Here is a 22199-nt window from a genome sequence, read left to right as displayed (position 1 = left end):
CTGATCCGTGTAGAGCACTGGAACTCCTAATTCCAATCTCTGAGGAGCAGTGGACATCCTCCCGTTCTGATCTCCCCTCCCGAACCCTTCCAGAAGGGCAAGGTCTCCCTAACAACGGTCCCAGGGCCCATATTCATAATTCCTAATAGTCTAGGGTTCAAAGGGCAGGGACAATGCCCACTTGCTCCTGCTCATTGTGGCTCTAACTTCAGAATGGTTGCTGCGACTCCCCTGGCTCTGCTTTGGAGTGCCCGGGCTCTGTCCACACCAGCAGTCGCCCAAAATAATTCAGTGGTACTGCGGGGCACAATTTAATCAGGCAGGAGCCTCTCCTGCCCGCTTAAAATCATTTTGAATTTCAACCCCTCAGCCCCAGATTTATACTGTTTGCCTTAAAAATGTTCATCCTTCTCTGTACGAGATTATTATGTTTGATTTCTGTATTTCATTTTTCAGGATTGGTGAAAATGGGAGCCGAGAGTTGTGAGTTCGCAAGGAAAATTCCACCCCAGAAGCCAAAGCGAAGTCCTAACACACATCTGTCCGCCTCGTTTGATGAAACCTGCCTGGGCCGTTTGCCAGGAGCAGGGGCACCACGTGATATCCGAGGGAAAGACTCACACCGGAAAGTCAGAAACTCTGACGTAGAGGAAGAGGAGCCAGTCTACATAGAGATGGTAGGGGATGTCTTCAGGGGGCAGGGTACCCCAGATGAGGAGTCCGATGAAAGTGAGGCCATATATGAAGAGATGAAGTACCCACTCCTCGAGGACTCTGCCGACCCCAGGGCCAATGGGGTCTCTTCAGTGGTGGCCAGGGAACAGGCTAGGAGAGAGGCCACTAAAATCCCTACTGCTCCCCTAGCCAAAATGTCTCCATGTGAAATCCCACCACCATTTCCCAACCTTCTTCAGCACCGTCCTCCGCTGCTGGCACTTCCTCAGGCGAAGGCCCAGAAGGGCTCAAAGGCTGTTGCGGCAGTGACAATACAGCAGGGTTCCAAACTTCCTGTGCTGCAGGGCGTCCAACCCAAGGAATTTTCAGCAATGCCAACGACTTCCCAAGTGCCTGGGCAGCAGAGAGGAGGAGGTGGTGGTGGGGGAGGAGAGGACAAGGACCAGAATCTGCTTTGCCCTTCCGGTAGAGCAAGAAGCCATTCTACCCCACTCCCACCTCAAGCCTCTGGCCAGCAACGGCCGGGGAAGGAGCTTCCTAACTCTCACAGCATGATCTGCCCCCCAGCAAAGTCAGCTGCTGCAGCTCACTCACTGCTTCCAGTCCCTCAGTCTTCTGGGCAGCCCAAGGACAAAGCTGTCTCGTATACCATGGTGTACTCTGCAGTGAAGGTCACCCACTCTGTGCTTCCCATGCCTCAAGCTTCTATCGAACAGAAAACCGAGAAGGAGATATCGGTGGTCCATGGTTTGCTCTGTTCCACTGGCCAAACTGCTGCTCAAGGCAAGTCTGCCTCGGTCCTCTCCAGGAGCTCTACACCCCACAGCCTACAGGAGCAACCTACACCGTCTCCTTTGAGCATGCTGTGGACCTATCCTTCGGCTGGAACAAAGAGACCCCCTGCCTACGATGGCGCTAAACCCACAGTGGCTCCCAAAGGCTGCTCCTCTTCTGTGCCTCAGCCCACGGTCAGGACTCAAGTGCATGACCACGGGAACTTTGCCAGTATCTCTTGCTCTCGTGTGATAAGTCACTCGGATTCCAGGGGTGTGGCCAGTCCTTCAGAGGAACCGCCCTTTTTCTCTGGATGGGCGTTGCATAGGAAGCCCTCGTGCAGCCGTCCGTCCAAGGACCGTGAAAGTAAGTGTGTTGGGCTTCTAATTGTATGTTCATAGAGACGGACTCCAATTCCAGACTGCCCATTACCAAAATTCCTGTTAAAATATTTATTTAGTTATATTTATATCAGCATATATTTATATCAGCATATATTCAGATACTCAATTATTTTTCCCTATCTGTCCCAGTGCGCTCACAGTCTGATTAAATATGTTATATATGTTCAAGTATTAGGTACTAGAGGCAGTGGCGAAGCGAGGGTAGGAGGCACCCTCCTCTCCGCTCCCTGCTCCTTCTACACCTCCCCCCGCTCCTCCCCCGCCAGCGCACGCAGTTTCTCCGGCCTGCTGCCCGTGCTGGCATTGGCTTTCCCTCTGACATCACTTCCTGGCTCCGCGACCAGGAAGTGATTTCAGAGGGGAGCCAGGCCGGCACGAGCAACAGGCTGGAGAAGTTGCTCAAGGTGGTGAAGATGTAAAGAGATACGGGGGAGGAAGGGAGGGCATGAGCATGGTTTGGGAGGGCGGAGAGGTGCCAGTGCCCAGGGCAGTCCACCCCCCCCCCCCAATTCCCTTTACTGTGCCACTGACTAGAGGCATGGCAGTTGATGGCAGCATTAAATTATGGGGGGGGGTTGCTTCTATGGCCTGCATGTGCCAAAAACACTATATATCCTTCTGAGGGACTGGCTAACATTGTGCCTTACTATGTGGGATTTTGGCCAATATGATTTACACACACACATTCAGAGGGGGAGAAATCCTTAATCAGCATCATGCGTATAAAAGGCCATCTAAAGACTGGACTGGATTCTTAAAATCAGTGCCCATCCTGATGCTTAAGCACATACGAACATAAGAATAGCCTTACTGGTTCAGACCAAAGGTCCATCAAGCCCAGTAGTCCGTTCTCACAGTGGCCAATCTAGTTCACTAGTACCTGGCCAAAACCCAAGGAGTAGTAATATTCCATGCTACCGATACAGGGCAAGCAGTGGCTTCCCACCGTGTCTTTCTCAACAACAGACTATTGACTTTTCCTCCAGGAAATTATCCAAATCTTTCTTAAAACCAGATATGCTATCCACTCTTACCACATCCTCTGGCAACGTGTTCCAGAGCTTAACTATTCTCTGAGTGAAAAAAATTTCCTCCTATCGGTTTTAAAAGTATTTCCATGAAACTTCGAGTGTCCCCTAGTCTTTGTAAGTTTTGACGGAGTGAAAAGTCGATCCACTTGTACCCCTTCTACTCCACTTAGGATATTTTAGACTTCGATCATATCTCCTCTCAGCCGTCTCTTTTCCAAGCTGAAGAGCCCTAAGCATTTTAGTCTTTCCTCATACGAGAGAAGTTCCATCCCCTTTATCATCTGGGTCGCTCTTCTTTGAATCTTTTCTAGTGCCGCTAGAACCTTAGTTCCAATTTAGAAGCCCAATATGAGAGAAATTAGTATAAATGGAGAAGGTTCACATGGGGCTACCTGATATTTGACTGAGGTGATTCTTTGGCTTCAGGTCATTGAAGGCAGGTTGAATAAGGCCTGGTTTTAGTCCCGTTGCATCTCTGTCTGAAGGGCCTCTGCAGTATAATTTTGAGCCCAGCATTCAAAGGATTTATGCTCATAACTGAGAGATAAGCCCATAAATTGGCCTCTGAAAATTTACTAGGACTGAGTAGGGAAGTTTCATGGTGATTCCAGAAAGTACTTCTTCACCGAAAGAGTGGTCGATCATTGGAACGAACTCCCACTGCAGGTGATTGAGGCCAACAGCGTGTCAGACTTTAAAAGAAAATGGGATATTCACGTGGGATCTCTAGGGGAGTAAAGTCAGGGGGGTGGGTCTTTAGAGTGGGCAGACTTGATGGGCTATGGCCCTTTTCTGCCGTCATTTTCTATGTTTCTATGTAACTTGATATTCAAAAGGCCCGATATATTCAGCCAGTGTCAAATCAGCATTTTGTTGACTGTCACCGGTGTTAAACCTGGAAATTCAATGCTGGGCTGTGTCCAGGCACTGGCATTACATTTCTGGGGTTTCAGAGCTGGCAAACACACGGCCGGTTGAGTGTGATATTCGGCACTTAGGGCCTCTTTTACTAAACCATGGTAGAGGTTTTTACTGCGGCCTGGAGCGCTGGCTACCGGTCGAGGCCAGAATAATATTTAAATTTAGTTGCCTAAGCTTCTAAACACTTTTCGGCATTGCACCCGTTTACCTTTTGAGACACTTTGTCCCTCCAGGACAAACTCCGCTTCTCACGCAGAACATTACTGTTTGCGTTTCCGACTCCCAAGGGATGCCAATTCAAAAGATTCCTCGACACGACATTATCTTTCCAAGCAGGAATCTGGAACACTACCTTAAGCGACTTACTCCTGAACTCATTGTCATGCCAAACATTCAGAAGATCACTGAAAACTCAATTATTTAACAAATTTGTTGAAACTTCCTTTGACCGATTTGATCTACGTCTACTTGTTTGCTCCTACTTCCTGTTACTGATGAAATTACGCTACACGTCTGCTTAGTATGCTCCTACTTCGCACTGGAGGCGTGTGTGGCGCAGCGGTGGGAGCTCCAGCCTCAGCACTCTGGGGTTGTGGGTTCAAACCCCGCACTGCTCCTTGTGACTCTGGGCAAGTCACTCAGTCCTCCATAGCCCCCAGGTACGTTAGATAGATTGTGAGCCCGCCGGTACAGATAGGGAAAATGCTTGAGTACCTGATTGTAAAACCGCTTAGATAGCCGGTATATAAAAACTTAATTTCGCTGCACATTACGCAGTCTCTCTTGCTGTAAACCGTCTTGAACTGAAAGGTATGATGGGATATAAATAAAGTTGTTATTAAATGCTCCGACGCTCATAGGAATTCTATGAGGGTCAGACCATTTAGCCCTTCGGGCCACAATAGAAATCTCTACCACGGCTTATTAAAAGGGGGGGTGGGAGTGTGTGTGGGGGGGGGGTCACTGCATAAATATAGAATCGGCTTTTATGTGGTCCTATTTATATGGTTAACCTGGTTGGTTAAGTGCCAAATATATGAGCCTGTCCTGCTTTTCTAAAAGTGGAATTTGGACATCTAAATGCCACTTTTCAGAGGCCTAAAACAGTTTCTAAAATAGTCACCAAAATATTGCTAATTGGGCTGCGTCAGTTGCTGGTTGGCAGCTGGTATCTGCTGTATTTTTCCAGCTCTTAACTGGCCAAGTGCCAACTCTGCCCCCGGAAAGCCCTCAAAACAATTGGCTTTAAGTTTGCTGTTAACCAGTTATTTTCCGTGACACTACTACTACGCTTAGTAACCATTTCTACAAGTATAGCGCTACTAGGCCTCTGCAGCACTCAGTGGGGTAGCGGGGGAAGGACGCGCCCCCGTGCCCTCCTCTCCCCCTGCCACTCCTTCCCGCCCCCCCCCACGCCACACTCGCGCTCTCCCTTCCCCCCCCCCGCGTACCTCAGTAAATCTTCACCGGCGCGAGCGGCTTCTCCAGCATGCGGCTCGCACCAGCTTTGGGTTTCCTTCTGATGTCACTTCCTGGCCCCATGACCCGGAAGTGATTTAGAGGTGAACATCTACAGAGGGGAAGGGAGAGCGTAAGCATGGCGTGGTGTGGCGCAGCGGAGAGGTGCTGGTGCCCCCATTGAGAAGGCATCCGGGGTGGTCCACATCCCCCGCCCTCCCCCTTACTATGCCAATGGCCATCCCCCGCCCACCCCCTTACTACGCCAATGGCAGCACTGTATACATTATATCCAGGTACTTTCTCTGTCCCTAGTGGGCTCACAATCTAAGTATTTTTGTATCTTATAGTAACATAGTAAATGACGGCAGATAAAGACCTGAACGGTCCATCCAGTCTGGCCAAGTTATACTCATGATTAGATTAACGTATCTCTTCTTTGATATTTCTGGGCCATAGACCGTAAAGTCCACCTGGTATTGTCCTAGGTTCCAACTGCTGATCTAATCAAGCCATTATGACATCACTGCCGAGGTTGGCTCTTAGGCATTGGTGGAATGAGGCATTATGACATCACAGTCTCAGCTCTGGAATGTGATATGGACACCCATTTGTGGCATTCTGAGTTGGCCGTCTTTTCTAAAATGCCTCCCCACTTCTCCCACCCAGTAACACTTGGGTTTGCTCAGTTGTGGGGGAGCAGCTGAGTCCAGCAAACTTCCTCTTATAGCCCTTTTGCCTCGGGACAATGAGGTGTTAGGTGAGCCCAGTAGGGATCCCGGACGTCGGGTGACCCTTTGAAAGGGGACAGACTCAGGAGTAACCTAAAGAAATATTTTTTCACAAAAAGGGTGGTGAATTTATAGAATGGCCTCACAGCGGAGATGGTGGAGATGCATTCAAGAAAGCTTGGGACAACTTCATTGGATCTCCAAGGGAGAGGGAGATACAGTAGGCGGCATTCATTTTTCTCTGTTGGGATTTTTGGAACTCAACCTCATCGTTTCCATTTTGCCACCATTCTGACGGTAACTCTAATGCTGAGAGACAAATAGACCCTGGCTATAGTGCCCCCCCTCTGATACCAGTTCTGTTGTATCTTTCGCTTATCCCCTCCCCCTCTGCTCTGATTTTACTGTAATCATGTAATCCATGTGTGATTGGCTAAGCATTTTACAGACGATTGCTGTCATTATGCATTTGCACAGAGTCCACAGATGAGGTGCCAGCCTGGAATGGCTGTATTGACCTCTGTACCAAAGCAGAGAGGGAAGAGAAAGGATCTCACGGACTCTCGCAGTCAGGGATACCTGTACGCGTTCAGCAGAGCTTGGATGGGAGCGGCGTGAGACCCCCGGGCAGGACGGGGCTACCTGTGCCCTGCCAAACCTTTCCCGCCTGCCATCGGAATGGAGGTAAGGAAGTAAGCTCGGGGCTCAAGTGAGAGAGCTCAAATAGGTTGCACCAATTAATCGCTGGCATTCACCTTCCGCCTCCTGAAAACATGCCACCTTTCACACCAAAGGATTTTGGTATTGGAACTACAAAGTTTGGTTTTCCATACTTATCCCCTCTTTTACGAAACCGCGCTAGCGTTTTATAGCGCAGAGAGCCGCGCTGCTCCTGACGCTCACTGAGTTCCTATGAATGTCGGGAGCAGCGCGGGCCATTCAGGGCGGCTCTCTGCGTTAAAAACCGCTAGCGCGGTTTCGTTGAAGAGGGGGTTAGTCCTGCGGTTTCGCTGAGTCTTTGTATCCGATTTTGCTTCAATAAAGCATGATATGCACTCTGCCTTTTCTTGAGGAGCAGCCATGTTTTTAGGGGTTTATTCAGCAGCCTCTCTTTTCATCAACAGGGTCCCTGAAATACCCTGGGTAAGTCACTCAATCCTCCATTGCCCAAGCCACGTCAGATTGTGAACCCACTAGGACGGATAGAGAAAATGCTTGCGTGAACCGCTTAGATAATAACAATAATTTTATTTTCTTGTATACCGCCCCACTAGTAGTTCTAGGCGGTTCACAACAGAAGAACTGAAATATTTCAGTTAAAAAAAATACAATTTCAAAAAACACAACTATTATAACTGCTACATCCATTAAATGCAGCATCAGATAAAAAGTACATTTAAAATACAGAGCCTAATATCTTCTTAAATATCAACCTTCTTGTTTATCAAATAGGTGAGTTTTCAATCATTTCCTAAATGTAAGATAAGAATAGGCTTGAACAATCAGCGGACTCATCCAGGAGTTCAACTTCCCCGCCTGATATTCCAGTGTCCTGTCCAAAAAAGTCTTATAGTGACAGGCCCTTGGGGTAGGGAAGAGGAACAGACCTGAATTTCTGGTAGATTTGAATGAATTAAACAGTTTAGGTAAGATACCAAATAGGAAGGTAATAAACCAAAAAGAGCCTTATAACAGATACTCTGGCCTCCAAAGGTAGCCAATGCAGTCTAGCATAAAAAGGACTAACATGATCATACTTCTTAAGACCAAAGATTAAACGAATTAATCGAAGCCTTAATAGAATCTTTTTTGGTAGCCCCAAAAGAACAATATTACAATAATCCAGAGCTGACAGTACAGTAGACTGGACCAACAACTGAAAGGACTCTAGATCAAAATACTGAATCACGGCTGGAGCCACTAGCTAATTGGCTGCCGGCATGTTAAAATCACCTATTAGTAAAACTTCCCCTTTTTGTTTAGATATATTCTGAATGTCTACTATTAAATCTCTGTCCACTTCTTCCGTCTGTGAAGGAAGCCTGCATATCGCAGCAATGTAAATATATTCACCCTTCCCTGAAAGCGTGCTCGATATTAGAGGTGTTCAACACCCACAGACGTGGCTCCTATGTTTATACAGCAAATTAAGAAGCCAATGTACTTTCCCTATGAAAGTTTTGTGGGTTATTACTTGCTCCTGGATCACTTGCATCCATAGTAGATTTCTGCGTGAAATATTTTGTGCATTTACATAGCAAGGAACTTGGCATGGGGCAGAATTTAAAGGGGCCAGGTTGAGTCTAAAGTAGATATCATTTTATTGGTTTTGTTTTTGATGACAAGTAGAAGTGTGTTTAGTTATCATATTGAATTTGAAGACTAGTTCGGTGTAGGTTAGTGAGGGGGTGGGTGGATGCTGAATTTCTCTTCCATTCACCCCTACCCTCTAACACTCTCTTTCTCTTTTACTAGGGTTACCCGTTTTTTGTTGGGCAAAAGCAGACATGTGGCCCCGCCCTATTCTGCCCCACCCCCGCCCTGATCCACCCCCCCAGCCCCTCCCCATTCTGCCCACAACCCTGCCTTGCTGCATCCCCCAAGCCCGGCCCCCACACAAACCTCATCTCTTTGGGCCGCGTCTGGGAGGGCATCAACGCGTTTGCGGATGCGACGTGTGATGTTTCACACATGCGTGTGACATCGCCACATTGCATCCGCCCACGCGCAGATGCCCTCCAGATGCGATCCCCGATCTCGAATCTTTCAAAACCAGGACAAAGTGCTGAGTTTTGGAAAAGTTGTCAGAGCGGCTGGACAGACCTCTAAAAAGAGGATATGTCCGGGTAAATGAATGTTGAAATCACCAAGGATAAGAGCAAACTCCTTGACTATGGCCTGGGAAGGGTAATTTTCATTGGGTTTAGTACCCCTAATCAATTTGAAAAGTTGGCTCCTATGACCTGCAGGGAATTGGAGGGGGACTGACTGGCACTTGGAAATTTCCCAGGTGTCCTCCGAGATTCAAAATTTTAATTAAAAAATAGGGTGGTTTCATTGAAATGTCCAAGGCTCTGAGTCCTGCCAGAAATGCTTGCCTTCTGTAGCAAGAGGCAAAGATGCCTTGGAATCGCAGGATGTTGGCAGCTGTATCTGTGGAATGTGCAATTGTTGATGTGTCAGTCTCTGCTGCCATCTGCTGGTAACTCATTGTTATTAAACACTGAGGGTACAGACATCCAAGGTCAGCAGTCCTAATCTTGGATTTGACAGTGACTATGTACTTGTCCTCAGGTTATCTGTCTATACTTTGGTTCCGCTCTAGGCTTTCTCTGCGGAGCAGTGTCTCCAAATGGAACCTACTCTTAAAATAGGCTATTTTGGAAACAATGTCAGTCTCTAAAATTGACTAATAATTGTTTATTTAATGCTTACATTATGTAAAAGAGAACTTCCTTTTGCAGTTCTTTGGGTGTAATATATCCCATTCAAACTATGAGGATTTACTTGGAAGTTATTATTTGTTAAGCCTGGTGTACCTGGGACTATTTCTGTATCTTTCTGCCATGGTTTCATGGGCTCTGATTGTATCTCTTTGTTTCTGTTGAAGCCCTGGGACTGAGCAGCTAAGTACTTGGCTTGTCTATGTGTCTATTTTGACTAGATTGTAAGGAGCAGGGTCTGTCTATGTGTTTTGATGTACAGAGCTGCATACAGTACTCCTCCAAAATTCACGGCAGTTACGTTCCAGGAACCCCTGAAAATTTTGAAAACCGCAAATACGGTTTTTAGGCAGGGGAGACAGGAGAAGGCAGCTGGAGCACCAGCGAGTGAAGGACCGCCCTTCCTGCCTCACCAATCAGGAGCTGCTTTGACACGCAACTCCTGATTGGTAAGGCCCGATTTTAGTGCAGGAAGAGGCGGTCAGAGCATACAGAGCGAGTGATTTCCTTCAGGAGGGAGTGGGCATCTCTCCTGCCATATTTAAGTTCGGCGGGAACAGGGGAGCATCTGGTGGCAGGAGGGAGTGGGTATCCCTCCTGTCATTTTTTCTTGGCTTGCAAGCAGGTGGAGGGGGGAGTGGGAGTGTCAGTATCTAGTGGCAGGAGGAAGTGGGCAACCCTCTTGCTATATATTTTTTTGGTTCGGGGGGGGGCATGGCACTGCACTGGGGGGGGGGGGTGTAGTGACAGGAGTCTGCTTTCCCTGTCACTGCTGTTAGGGCTGTGTGCATATTTCAATTGCTCACTGAGCGATTGAATCGGTTGCTTTTGCATGCAAATCATTTGCATGCAAACTTGATAGTGAATCAATCGCTGTTGGGGAATCGGCCAGCAGCGATTGACTCGCTGTCTTTAGTGAATCTAGCCATTAGAGAGAGGAAGAGATAATGGTTACTGCGGATGGGCCATTTGGCCTTTATCTGCCATCATGTTTCTATAACCATAAAACTCTATGACCTCACAATGCAGGTGTAAAGAGCCTTAGCCTATAGGAAGAGGAGATGCAAATGTTAAGAGCCTTAGCCAATAGGGAGAGGAGGAGATAGTGGATGGGCCATTTGGCCTTTATCTGCCATCATGTTTCTAAAACTCTATGACCTCACAATGCAGGTGTAAAGAGCCTTAGCCTATAGGAAGAGGAGATGCAAATGTTAACAGCCTTAGCCAATAGGGAGAGGAGGAGATAGTGAATGCTGCAGATGGACAGACTGGATGGTCCACTGGGCCTTTATCTGCCATCACGTTTCTATGCTGGCATTTATGCCAACTTGGGTGTTTAAATGATAGCACCTATGTTATAGAAATGTTTAATATAAGCAGATCAATAAAGCAGGGATTGGCTTAAGGGGGCCCAGGACCCCTTTCTTGGCTCTTACGTAATTTGTTTTTTTATTCTTCTGAGCATTTTTTCTTTTTCTAGATTTGATGAGCGGTTACCGCCTGGGGCGATCAGCGTCTACCTCTGGCGTGCGCCATGCAGTTTTTCATGTGCAGAGACAGTCAACCCAAGGCAAAGAGAGCCAGAACCAGGTACTACTCTAGGATCTCGGGAACACACTGGATGTGTATTTATTCACTGGGATTTATTAACCGCTTTTATGAAGAGATTCACCCAAGGTGGTGTACAACAGGTAAAGTTAGCAGAAAAACAACGAAAGTGACTGAATGGTATTCATTCTTGTTTATTGAATAGAAAGACTCGACACGATCGTGTTTTGGCCCAAACGGGCCTGCCTTAGGAGTCTATAAACATGATAATATTAAAAAGTAAATAAATAAAGATAAAAATACAAATATAGATCTACATTTATACGTACATCCAGTTATAACAGGTTAAAAACATAGTTGTTCTAGATGAAATTATAAACTCTTTATTTTTTATTTCCTTTTTTTTTTTTTTTTAATAATTTGTTTATTGAAAAGATTTTCAAAATACAATACAAAAGCTCAGAGGTACAGCAAATATAAATCCAAAAATTCACAAAAAGACACACTCTCCCCAACCCCCCACCCTCAAATTCAAAGAAAAAATTGAAAGATAAAGTTGTACCGTAACTCTTCAGTACAATGCATAAAATCACATACATCAAAATCAAACCCCTCCCCCATCCCACCCCAAAAATCAAAAACATAACTTATCTAAAAGATATACATAAGGGTTATAAAGAATAAAAACAAAAATATAGATAATCATAGGTCATGAGGGACTTTCACACCTTAAAAAAGGGAGTAAGACAAGTCTTTGTTAATGCCGTCAATTTAGACATACGGAAAATAAAATCTATTTTTCGTAATAAATGAGTCCGCCCTGGAGGAAAAGACTGCTTCCAATAAGCTGCCAATAAAAGTCGAGCAGCAGTAAAAATAAAACAGGCCAATTTATGGGCATTAACAGTCAGTGGGACCAAGGGGAGATGTAAAAGAGCACAACCCATAGTTCGAGTAAGCGTAGTGCTTAAAATATCAGATAATATCTCAAAAACCATATCCCAATATGGTATCACCCTCGGACAGTCCCACCAAATGTGAAGAAAGGTACCTAACTGACCACAACGTCTCCAACATAAGTTAAGGATACATAAGATGAAGACGCTGGGGTGTGAGGTACCATTGATAAAGCATCTTATATCCATTTTCCACCAAAGAACTAGCAATTGATACGCGGAGCAGGCGACTGAACACCCGCTCCCAGTTAAGAATCGGCGGCACTGGGCGCAAGAGTCCCTCCCAAAGAGATAGATATTTAATCGGGGGAGCCTGTTGTTGAATAAGGGCTTTATAGAATCTAGTAATACACCCCTTACCACTATTACCCATAATCGCCCACTCCAGGGTGGTTTCTTCTAGACAAAGATCCCTGCGACCAATAAAATTCAGCACCTGACGATAGCGGAAATGATCAGTCAACGGTAAATCATAAGCTTCCCTTAATTCTGTAAATGATATCAATCGGCCGTTTTTATTTCCTTTTTAAAGATAAACAAGGCATGAAGGTTTTTATACTTTGAGAGAATTGTTCCATCTAACCAACTTTCTGTACAACTTTCTGTGCAAATCGAGTCAATGCTCGGTTTATGAGTCAAAAGTTTGCTGAGTGTTTTGCTTGTCTTGCAAAACACTCGCAAACTGAGGTTTGACTGTATGTCTATTTCTGAATGATACACTAGGAAGGGACAGGTGTTACTCATGATTTGGCAACCTTTTTTTAAAAACATTAACTTCTAAAGCACGCTGTAGTATTTTAATAGATTGGTCTTGAAAACATATTCATTAATGTTAAAAAAAGAAAAGGAAAGATATGATAAAAGATAATGCATAGATAAAAACCAACAAGAAGATTACCAAAAACAACATCAATATAAAACCATGTATATGTAGAAACTGATAAAATCTTAGTAAAATGCATATAGGCCCTGATTCTATAAAGAGCGCCTAAGTCATGCCTAAAGTTAGGCGTGCTTTAGGTGTCCAATCTAAGTAATTAATGAACCAATTAAGGTTCTTAACTAGCGATAATTGGTACTTAGGCGTCCAAAGGACATGGACGCCACTTTGTAGACGCAGCCACAATTTCATGGATGCCCATGTTTAAAACTCAAAGCCTAACTCAATAGGCGTAGGCGTGGAATGGGCGTGGTTTGGGCAGTGACTCAATTTGGACGTCCTTTGATTCATTTACATAACAATGATTGACCTAGGCATCCATAGGTCTACTTTTGAGCTTGTTCAGTTGACCAAGGGCACTGGTTCTCAACCAAGTCCTTGCAATTAACCCAGCTCAATGGCATAGTAAGGGGCAAGGGTTTCCGCCCCGGGCACCATCTTGGTAGGGGCACGGCACCCATCCTCCTCTCTCCCCCGCTCTTTCCCCGCCCCCCCCTTACTGTGCTACCCCACTTCCCTTCCCCATACCTCAGTAACATTTCTGGCGCGAGCAACAACCCTCAACCTGCTGTCGAGCCAGCGTCAGCTCTTCCTCTGACATCACTTCCTGAATCTACACCTAGGACGTGATGTCAGAGGGAGAACTCACGCAGGCGCGACAGCAGGTTGGGGGTTGCCGCTGGCGCCAGGAACGCTACAGAGGTACGGAGGAACGGAAGCAGAGCACACATGCGACAGTGGGGGGGGGGGTGGAGAATAGAGCAGGGGAGTGGGTGTCTTTCACCCTCTCTACGCCACTGAGCCAGCCAGTCAGTTTCAGGACTGTGCATACAGTGGAGGCAGTTTATGCAAATTTATCTCATTCATATTCATTCTGGATATCCTGAAAACCTGACTGGCCTCCGAGGACTGGGTTGAGAAGCCCTGACGTAGGGTGAGGTGGCGACCCTAGACACATTGTAGAATGCTCTTGCTGACAAAGCGAAGACTCCTGATCTGTTTTTTATTTTGTGGCAGGGCGTGCAGGAGCCGCAGCCGTGCCAAGGAGGTAGAGAGAGGGATGGCAAGCTGCTGGAGGTGATTGAGAGGAAGCGCTACCTCTGCAAAGAGATCAAAGCCCGGCACAGGCCAGAGCGCAGCCTGTGCAAGCAGGAAAGCATGCCAATCCTCCCCAGCTGGAAGAAGAATACAGAGAGCCGCAAGACAGGAACGCCTCCCTGCCGCAGGCAGCAGACTGTGCTGTGGGACACCGCCATCTGAGGAGCGGGTATGCCACGTCCGTGGGCCTCAAAATTCCTCGTAGACGCAGCTGGCCGCGTCAGGGGGGGGGGCAGTTCTCAGACTGTCCCTAGGGCAGGAAGAAGAGGCCGCCTCTCCGGAGTCCTCTGCTGAAGAAATGTGCAAGACCTCTGGGTGGGAGTTAGAGGTTGGGACGGGTGGGGGTGGGGCAGTCCGACTTGGGGTGGAATGTGAGACGCTACAGTACAATTAAAGTGGGTAGGCAGTATCCTGGATTATGATAAGTGAAACTGTATGGTATATGCATCACTTCATCCGTTATTTATTTCTTTATTTATTTTAATTGGTGACTTTGAGCACTGATATACAGAATCCGCAGCAGCACTGCCAATGGATTATACATGCGCGTGTGTGTGCATTCACCTTTTAGGGTTTCGAGAACATGTGTTTAATGTAGGAACCGCAGGAGGCAGGAAGCAGCGGCAGAGTCGCCACAAAGAAAGGAACCTAGATAAAGTGATAGATTTTGCTTTGTCTGCCGCCGCTGCAGAAACAGGGTGAACGCCCCATAACAGGGCTAAGGTGTCTTAAAGTTGTTGCACAGTGAAGGCAGCAGATTGACTGATACCGCCAAGAACTTCTGCTGTCTCACGACGACCTCGGGGGGGGGGGGTATGAAATCCCCCCCCCCAGTGGAATGCATACGTAAGTGTATCACCGAATAGAGCAGGTGATAGGGTGCTCCTGCCTGGATCCACAGCAACAATTTGCGATCCATAGGAGGAGGCCTCAGAAAGCAAGGTCTGGCTGGTTGAAATAAGTCTGGTGGGGGGAGTAGGTCCCAGTGGTTAAATCCCACAGAATTCACCCAGAGCCGGAACTTCGGGGACTTGTTAGTTCTGATTTCCCAACTGCGTTTCCCAAAAAGAAGTAAGGGGGTCGATATTCAGCCCACGGGGATAGGCGCCTTGCGAGCCACTCGCAGCCACGGGCCGAGTTCACCCTGGATATTCAGTGGCCGGTGCATGTCCAGCCTCCAGTGTTGAAAATGCAGGCCAGTGGTACAAAACCATAAGCTAACCGTGTCCTACTTAGCTGATTTTAAGAAAGGTTTGGACAGGTTCCTGGAGGAAAAGTCCACGGTCAGTTATTGAGAAAGACATGGGGGAAAGCCACTGCTTGCATGGAATGCTGTTGCTCTTTTTGGGTTCCGGAACCTTGCTACTCTTTGAGATTCTGGACTATGGCTACACCTTGGGTTTTGGCCAGGTACTAGGGACCTGGATTGGCCACCGTGAGCACGGGCTACTGGGCTTAATGGACCATTGGTCTGACCCAGTAAGGCTAATCTTATGTACCAGCTAGTCAATTGAATATCACCGCTAACCTGTTAAGTGCTGGCTCCGCCCATGCTTTGCCTTTAACCTAGCCGGTTATTGCTTTGGTGGTCAGAGATGATGTTGAGCAGCTGGATCTGGTTCAATACCGCTGACTGTCTAGGACTGGCCGACTCAACGGGGCCCTTTCTGCCTGGTTGAACCCTTGTGAATATTGACCCTGGGACTATAATTCCATCCGTACAACGGGGAAAGATCAGGACTAGATCATTGCTGTCAAGACACTAGTCGGTTGGCATTTCTAATTTATGATCTCACGTGCTTCCGTTCTAAATTTTTAGTTGACATCCCGGTGCATTATAGGTTTGTAGTGCCTGCTTTTCGTAGGCAGTGAAATGGGGGAGGCCACGGGGGTCATAGCCTGGCCAACCTTTTGCCCGATGTAGCATTACCAACTAGAGAGCTTGAGGGGTGGGGCAGAGTGGAATATAGTTAGACCCCCCCCCAAAAAAAAAAGTGTTTTGCTGCTCCTGCTGCTGTTTATTTGAAAGGAGCACAAGTCCCAAAAGCGGAAAGTCACCATAGCAAGAATGGCCTTAAGCCTCCTACCAAGAGCTGGGTCACTTGGCAGCTTTGATCACCATCTGTCTTTAGCGCAAGTTGGTTGAGAACATTTTGCTTACTTGTTTATCTGTTTTAGGGGGTGAATATTGGGGAAACAAAATCCTTCCACTAAGAAGGTGGAGGATGCCTGGATTCTCCAGAAGCAGAGGTAGATAGAATCAGTGGCGTAGGGGAGGGGGGGGAGGGTGGTCCGCCCCGGATGCCGTCTTAGTGAGGGCATAGGCACCCGTCCCCTGCTCCTCCCAACGCCTTCCCCACCCGCCCCACTGCCGCATGTGTGTAGATCTTCCTTTCCCCCCCGTACCTCTAAAACGTTCCCGGCACAAGCAGCTGTCGCTCCAGCGTCAGCCCTTCCTCTGACGTCACTTCCCGGACCTGCGCCTAGGCAGTGACATCAGAGGAAGGGCCGATGCTGGCGCGACGGCAGCTTGGGCGTTGCTGCTCGTGCCGGGAACATTTCGGAGGGGCGGGGGAAGGGAAGCAGGTGCACGCGCGGCAGGTGGGGGAAGGGTGCCACTGCTGCACCCACCTTTCGCCCTCGCTACACCACTGGATGGAATCAAAAACTGTGAGAGATTTGGGCCTGCCTGGAGTAGGTACGGAGCGTAGGACCAGGATGCCCCAGGGGGAGAAGGGCAGGACCCCCCCTCCAATGAGGCAATCGGCCCGTCCTCTGTGCAGGGATGACTGTGTCAACAGAGGATGTCCAACCTTCCAGCTATGGAAGTCAGTTTCCAAACAGCAAGCAGGAACTTGCTGAAACATAGTTGGTAGCATGGCAGGCTGGCATCCCTCCAATAGACTGGCGCCTGTGTTTCCAGCATCTGCCATTGACAGTGGGCAAAGGTGAAGGTTTTAGGCGAAAGAGCAGAAATTGGACCCGGTCTACAAGTCGTGTTGTGTTTGTTTTTTTTAATCTTTAATAGATGGCATCACTGGACTGGAGCCAGGCGATTGCACATAAAAACCAAGCAGAGCAAAACTAAAGTCGGTGCTGATGGTCTGCATATAAGTGGGGTGGGGGGGGGGGGAAATTGCTGCATCAAACTATTTTAAACTTTGAAACAGTTTTAGTGTAGAACCTTCTGCTTTTCAATATTTATGCTGGGTCGAAAGGGAAAGGGTTATTTATTTTAAACAGTATCATTTTTGGTCCGATCCAATATAATACTTAAAAAAGAAAATGATGAATTATAATGTATATATTATAAAAGCCTATTGTCAGGATAATATTGCTGTTTTAAATTATGACATTTTCTTATGGTTAAAAAGCGCTCTTTAAAAATTATTCTCATGTTAACTTCTTTTGAGGCTATGAAGGGGGGAGGCTGCCTGGACCAGATGGCTTCCACTAGCCCAGCTCCCATTGGTTGTGTGCCGAAGGGCGAGGACCCAAAAGAACAGATGTATTAGATTTCTCAATACTGATATCCCGGTGTTTGAAGGGGGATGAAGTCACCAGGGTATAACTGGAGCCAAGCACGGAAATGTTGCGTTCTCTAAATCCAAGGAAGCCAGATTCTATAAATGATGACTAACTTAATTTTCTTAATTGGCACTGATAATTTAAAGCACCATTAAAAAAAATGAATCAGCTGGTAGGCGCCTAACCTGGTAGGGGCCTGCCACTTCGAGATAGGCATCTACACCGAGGCGCCCACCGGCAAGCAGGCGTGCTTAGGGGCGCATTTGGCGTGGATTTTGGGCGTGGTTTGACTTAGGCACCCTCAGTTAGGCCAAGAAAACCCTGGCTTAAATGGGAGTGCACCTAAGATTTCAACGCCTGCTGGTGCCTATGACCGCTTGAGCAGCTAGCGGATGATTGACAATTGCGCTCAGTGGCTCCTAGGAGTTAGGCGCTGTTTATAGAATCAGGGGCCCAAGACGGTGTGCTGTCTCCAAAATTTACGCCTCAAGCCTGCTTCTAGACCAGTGGTGACCCGACAAATGCGCGCAGGAGAATCGCGCCCCGTCAAATGCGCAAATGGCACGCCGTCAACGGTGCTCCATACGGCGGATACTATTTTGTCTGTTTTGAGAGGGGGTAGGAAGGAAACCCCCAAACCCCCCCCCCCCAACTACACTTAAAATATTCACTTGGTATCTAGTGCTAGGGGAAGGTTTAGATGAGGATTATGGGAACCCTTTGTCGGTGTACCAGAGCAGTCGTTCTCAACTCGCTCCTTCAGACTCGCCAGTCGGGGGCTTCAGGATACGCACATTGAGCACGCGCGAGACGGTTTTGGGCAAGTAAAGCGTTGCATGCAGCTCTCTCTTGTACATATTCATGGTGATTAGTTACGTATGGTCTGAAGAATGAGTTCTAAATCACTGATCTAGGAGAGCGTTAAGAGCTGGGGAGGTGATTTTTAACTTTCTGAGTGGCTCCTGTTTCTCATAAAAGGCTGTTCCAGTCTTGTGTTTATCCAACTGCATGAATTGACTTGTACTGTTTTTCTCAAAGACATCAATAAGGAAACCAGAGCTCTAATTCCACACCGTGCCACGTGGTAAACAGTACGAGATTGGTTCAGCCTGTCCTGACCAAAATGGAGCCAGTCGGCAAGCTTAGAAGTTCTGTATATGCAATTTAAGGTCGAGATTTGAGACCTGGTTTGGGTAGGGTTGCCCTCTGGCCCCATCTTTTCAAGATAGGTTGAAGCAGTCCTTGGTTTTACTGACCAGCACGCAGGGATTTGTATCTGATTTTACTGTGAAAAATATGGCCACGATTTTACGCATGTCATAGGGGAAAACCAGGAGCAGATCAGCACCTCCTAAAGACCTGGAGCTGGTTGGAAATCTTCCGCTTGAGAAAGTCAGTGGTCTTGTCACCTGGGACAAGATGTGTCAGGCATAGGGTTGCCCCATTATATCTCCATGCCTGAACCAGGTTGAAAACTAGGTCTGACCCGGCATGCCCGCATCATGTGATTGTCACAAGACTTAAAGGAGGATAATGATATCTTGTAATGGACCAAAATGTGAACACTGCGCACAGCTGTTAGTATAGCTGAGCTTGCAGGGCCTCATCTGTGTCCTCCTTCAGACACTAAACATATGCCTTCTCCTTCCACCAGCTTCACCTTCAGAGAGACAGTCTTTGCTCATTAGTAGGGAATGACATGTGGAAAAATGTTTCCCCGTCCCCGCGGGAATTTATTTTCCTGTCCCGACCCCGTAAGTTCTTTTCCCGTCCCTGCCCCATTCCTGCAAACTCTGTCCTCATCTGCACAAGCCTCAGACGCTTTAAAATCATAAGCAGCAACATTGTAGAGCTCAGATTGTGATGTCATAATGCCTCATTCCACCAATGCCTAAGCTCCGTCCTCATCTGCACAAGCCTCAAGCCCTTTAAAATCCTAAGCGGCACCATTCTAGAGCTCAGATTGTGATGTCATAATGCCTCATTCCACCAATGCCTAAGCTCCGTCCTCATCTGCACAAGCCTCAAACCCTTTAAAATCCTAAGCGGCAACATTCTAGAGCTCAGATTGTGATGTCATAATGCCTCATTCCACCAATGCCTAAGCTCCGTCCTCATCTGCACAAGCCTCAAGCCCTTTAAAATCCTAAGCGGCACCATTCTAGAGCTCATATTGTGATGTCATAATGCCTCATTCCACCAATGCCTACGCTCTGTCCTCATCTGCACAAGTCTCAAACGCTTTAAAACCATAAGTGTTCGAGGCTTGTGTGGTTAAGGTAGAGCTTACAGAAATGGGACAGGGACAGAACTTGCGAGGATGGGACAGGGAAATTGAGTTCTTGCCAGGGACGGGAACAAATTTGTCCCTGTGTCATTCTCTACTTATTCAGCTGTTTGCCATCTGTTAGTCTTCTTTCAATTGTCTGGGCTTGCTTCTAGTCCTAGATAGGAATCTTCTGTTGGATGGACTCTTGTTGTGGCTGGGCTAAGAGCACCCTGAACATGTTCTGGCTGGTCTTTAGTGCATTTGAAATTTAGGCAGGACACATAAGTATGCAAGAACTATAATTCCACCCTGGCATTCTTATGTGTCCTTTCCACCCTGTCCAATGAAAAAGAGGAAGGAGGGGATCTGATGAAACTAGGATTTCGTATCCCGTCTCCCGCTCTACTTAACCCCGTCAGGGCAAGTGCCTTTGTTTCCTCATGCCTAATTCTAATCCTGGCTCTACCCCTGACTCTCTGGGCAAGATTCTCAAAACTTTAATGCCGTCGCTAAACTGTTTTCCAGAGGTTTAGCCTGCCCGCATGGTAGCAGCGGATTATCAAAACGGATTCTCTCTGTCTTTAGCGCGGTTTCTAGCCGTCTCCGACAGTGGTATGCAAATGCGCTCTCTAACATTGAAATGAGCCGTCCGGTGGATTCTTAAAAATCGCCGAGGCATTTTCGAAGAGCGGCGTCGGCTTTTGGCGACAAAAAGCAGCGACTGGTCCAGGAGTGCCGTTATGGTGCCAGCACTTGTGTTTTTGACTGTGGCTAATGAAAACCAAATGTGTATCTATATTATATCTTTAGTGAAGGGTAGTAAAATCACGCTTCTTTTGAGTTTTTGGGAGAGACAGGCATGTTTCATGCGCGCTTGTTAAAAGCCAACGATACCCTTGTCTTTTGCGTTTCTGGCTGTGGGCTTTTACATTAAAAACAAATTACAAGATTTGTCTGAATTAGTTTTTTTGGAGAGAAAGGCATGTTTTATGCGCGATTGAAAAAAAAAAAAGTTGACGGTGCTTCTCCCCTCCTCTCCCTTCCATTCGTCCAATCAGGAGAGTGTGTTTTGGTTTTGGGGTTTTTTTCTGCGCATGTGTCCATCAGTGATGTCTTGAGATTGCCAGACGGGTAACATAACCCTAACTGGCTGCAGTCCCCATTAATCCCAGTTATTCGCAGCTTCCAGTTCTTATGTTTTTAATATTCGTGTTCTCATTATCTTATTTTCAAAATTAATACTTTATGAATTATTCATAGTGAATTACATAGTGAAAGACTTATCTTGCAGTGTCACCTCCCAGCCCAGCCACAACAGAGTCCATCCAACAGAAGATTCCTATCTAGGACTAGAAGCAAGCCCAGACAACTGAAAGAAGACTAACAGATAGCAAACAGCTAATGAATAGAGAATGACGTGGGGACAAATTTGTTCCCGTCCACGCAGGAACTCAATTTCCCCATCCCGTCCTCGTAAATTTTGTCGTTGTCCCTGTCCCTGCCCTATTCCTGTAAGCTCTGCCTTAACCGCACAAACCTTGAACACTTATGATTTTTTAAAATGTTTGAGGCTTGCGCAGATGGGGACGGAGCTTAGGCATTGGTGGAATGAGGCATTATGACATCACAGTCTGAGCTCTAGAATGTTGCCACTTATGATTTTAAAAGGTTTGAGGCTTGTGCAGATGAGGACGGAGCTCAGGCATTGGTGGAATGAGGCATTATGACATCACAATCTGAGCTCTAGAATGTTGTCACTTATGATTTAAAAGCATTTGAGGCTTGGGCAGATGAGGACGAAGCTTGCAGGAAAAGAACTCACGGGGTCGGGACGAGAAAATGAGTTCCCGCGGGGACAGGGAAAAATTTGTCCCCATGTCATTCTCTACTAATGAGCAAAGACTGTCTGCAGGTGAAGTTGGTTTTGTAAAAAAAAGGGGGGGGGGTTAATGCTTGTATTTATAACCTGCTCAGTGGCTGTGATAAATTTGCAACCTTTGAAGTCTGACTCCACTCCCAGTTCAATGCTACTTGATTCAAGGAAGCTATTGTGCCACTTATTTTTGAAAATGCAGGCGAAGCTTGGGCTAAAGTAGTTGAGAAACGCTTCTCTAGCTACTGTCCCTGTGCTTGGGAGAGAAAGAAACTGGGGGACCTGGTTTAAAAAACTTTCTGCAATGTAACTGAAATTTATGCAGGGCAGTCATAGGGTAACCAGCTGGTTCCAGGACTTTAGGCATAGGCGGAGCCAGGGGAAGTGGGTTCGATACCCACTGCAGCACCTCGTGACACTGGGCAAGACACTTAACCCACCATTGCTCTGGTACAAAATAAGTACCTGTATATAATACAGAGGCTGTTTTGATTGGTTTAAAAAACCGAAAACGGCGGAATCCAGAGATTCTGTGGTATGCAAACAATTT

General features: G+C 47.0%; 1 protein-coding gene across 2 annotated transcripts in view; it reads left to right on the top strand.

The window, feature by feature from the left end:
- The window catches only part of NYAP1 (neuronal tyrosine phosphorylated phosphoinositide-3-kinase adaptor 1), a 65139-nt gene extending 48691 nt beyond the window's left edge, over positions 1–16448 (top strand). Inside the window, exons 4-7 of one of the 2 annotated variants that reach the window (XM_033925239.1) lie at positions 457–1815; positions 6472–6678; positions 10918–11027; positions 13899–16448. In XM_033925239.1, the coding sequence (XP_033781130.1) occupies positions 457–1815; positions 6472–6678; positions 10918–11027; positions 13899–14141 (1919 nt within the window). In that variant the 3' untranslated portion in view covers positions 14142–16448. The remainder of the gene's footprint in view (positions 1–456; positions 1816–6471; positions 6679–10917; positions 11028–13898) is intronic. The other variant, XM_033925240.1, reaches the window with a different exon arrangement.
- The last annotated feature ends 5751 nt before the right edge of the window (positions 16449–22199 follow it).

Source organism: Geotrypetes seraphini, chromosome 16 (assembly GCF_902459505.1).
Source record: "Geotrypetes seraphini chromosome 16, aGeoSer1.1, whole genome shotgun sequence".
Lineage (NCBI taxonomy): Eukaryota > Metazoa > Chordata > Amphibia > Gymnophiona > Dermophiidae > Geotrypetes > Geotrypetes seraphini.
Note: the sequence above shows the minus strand (reverse complement) of the source record. Positions and strands in the feature narration are given on the sequence as shown.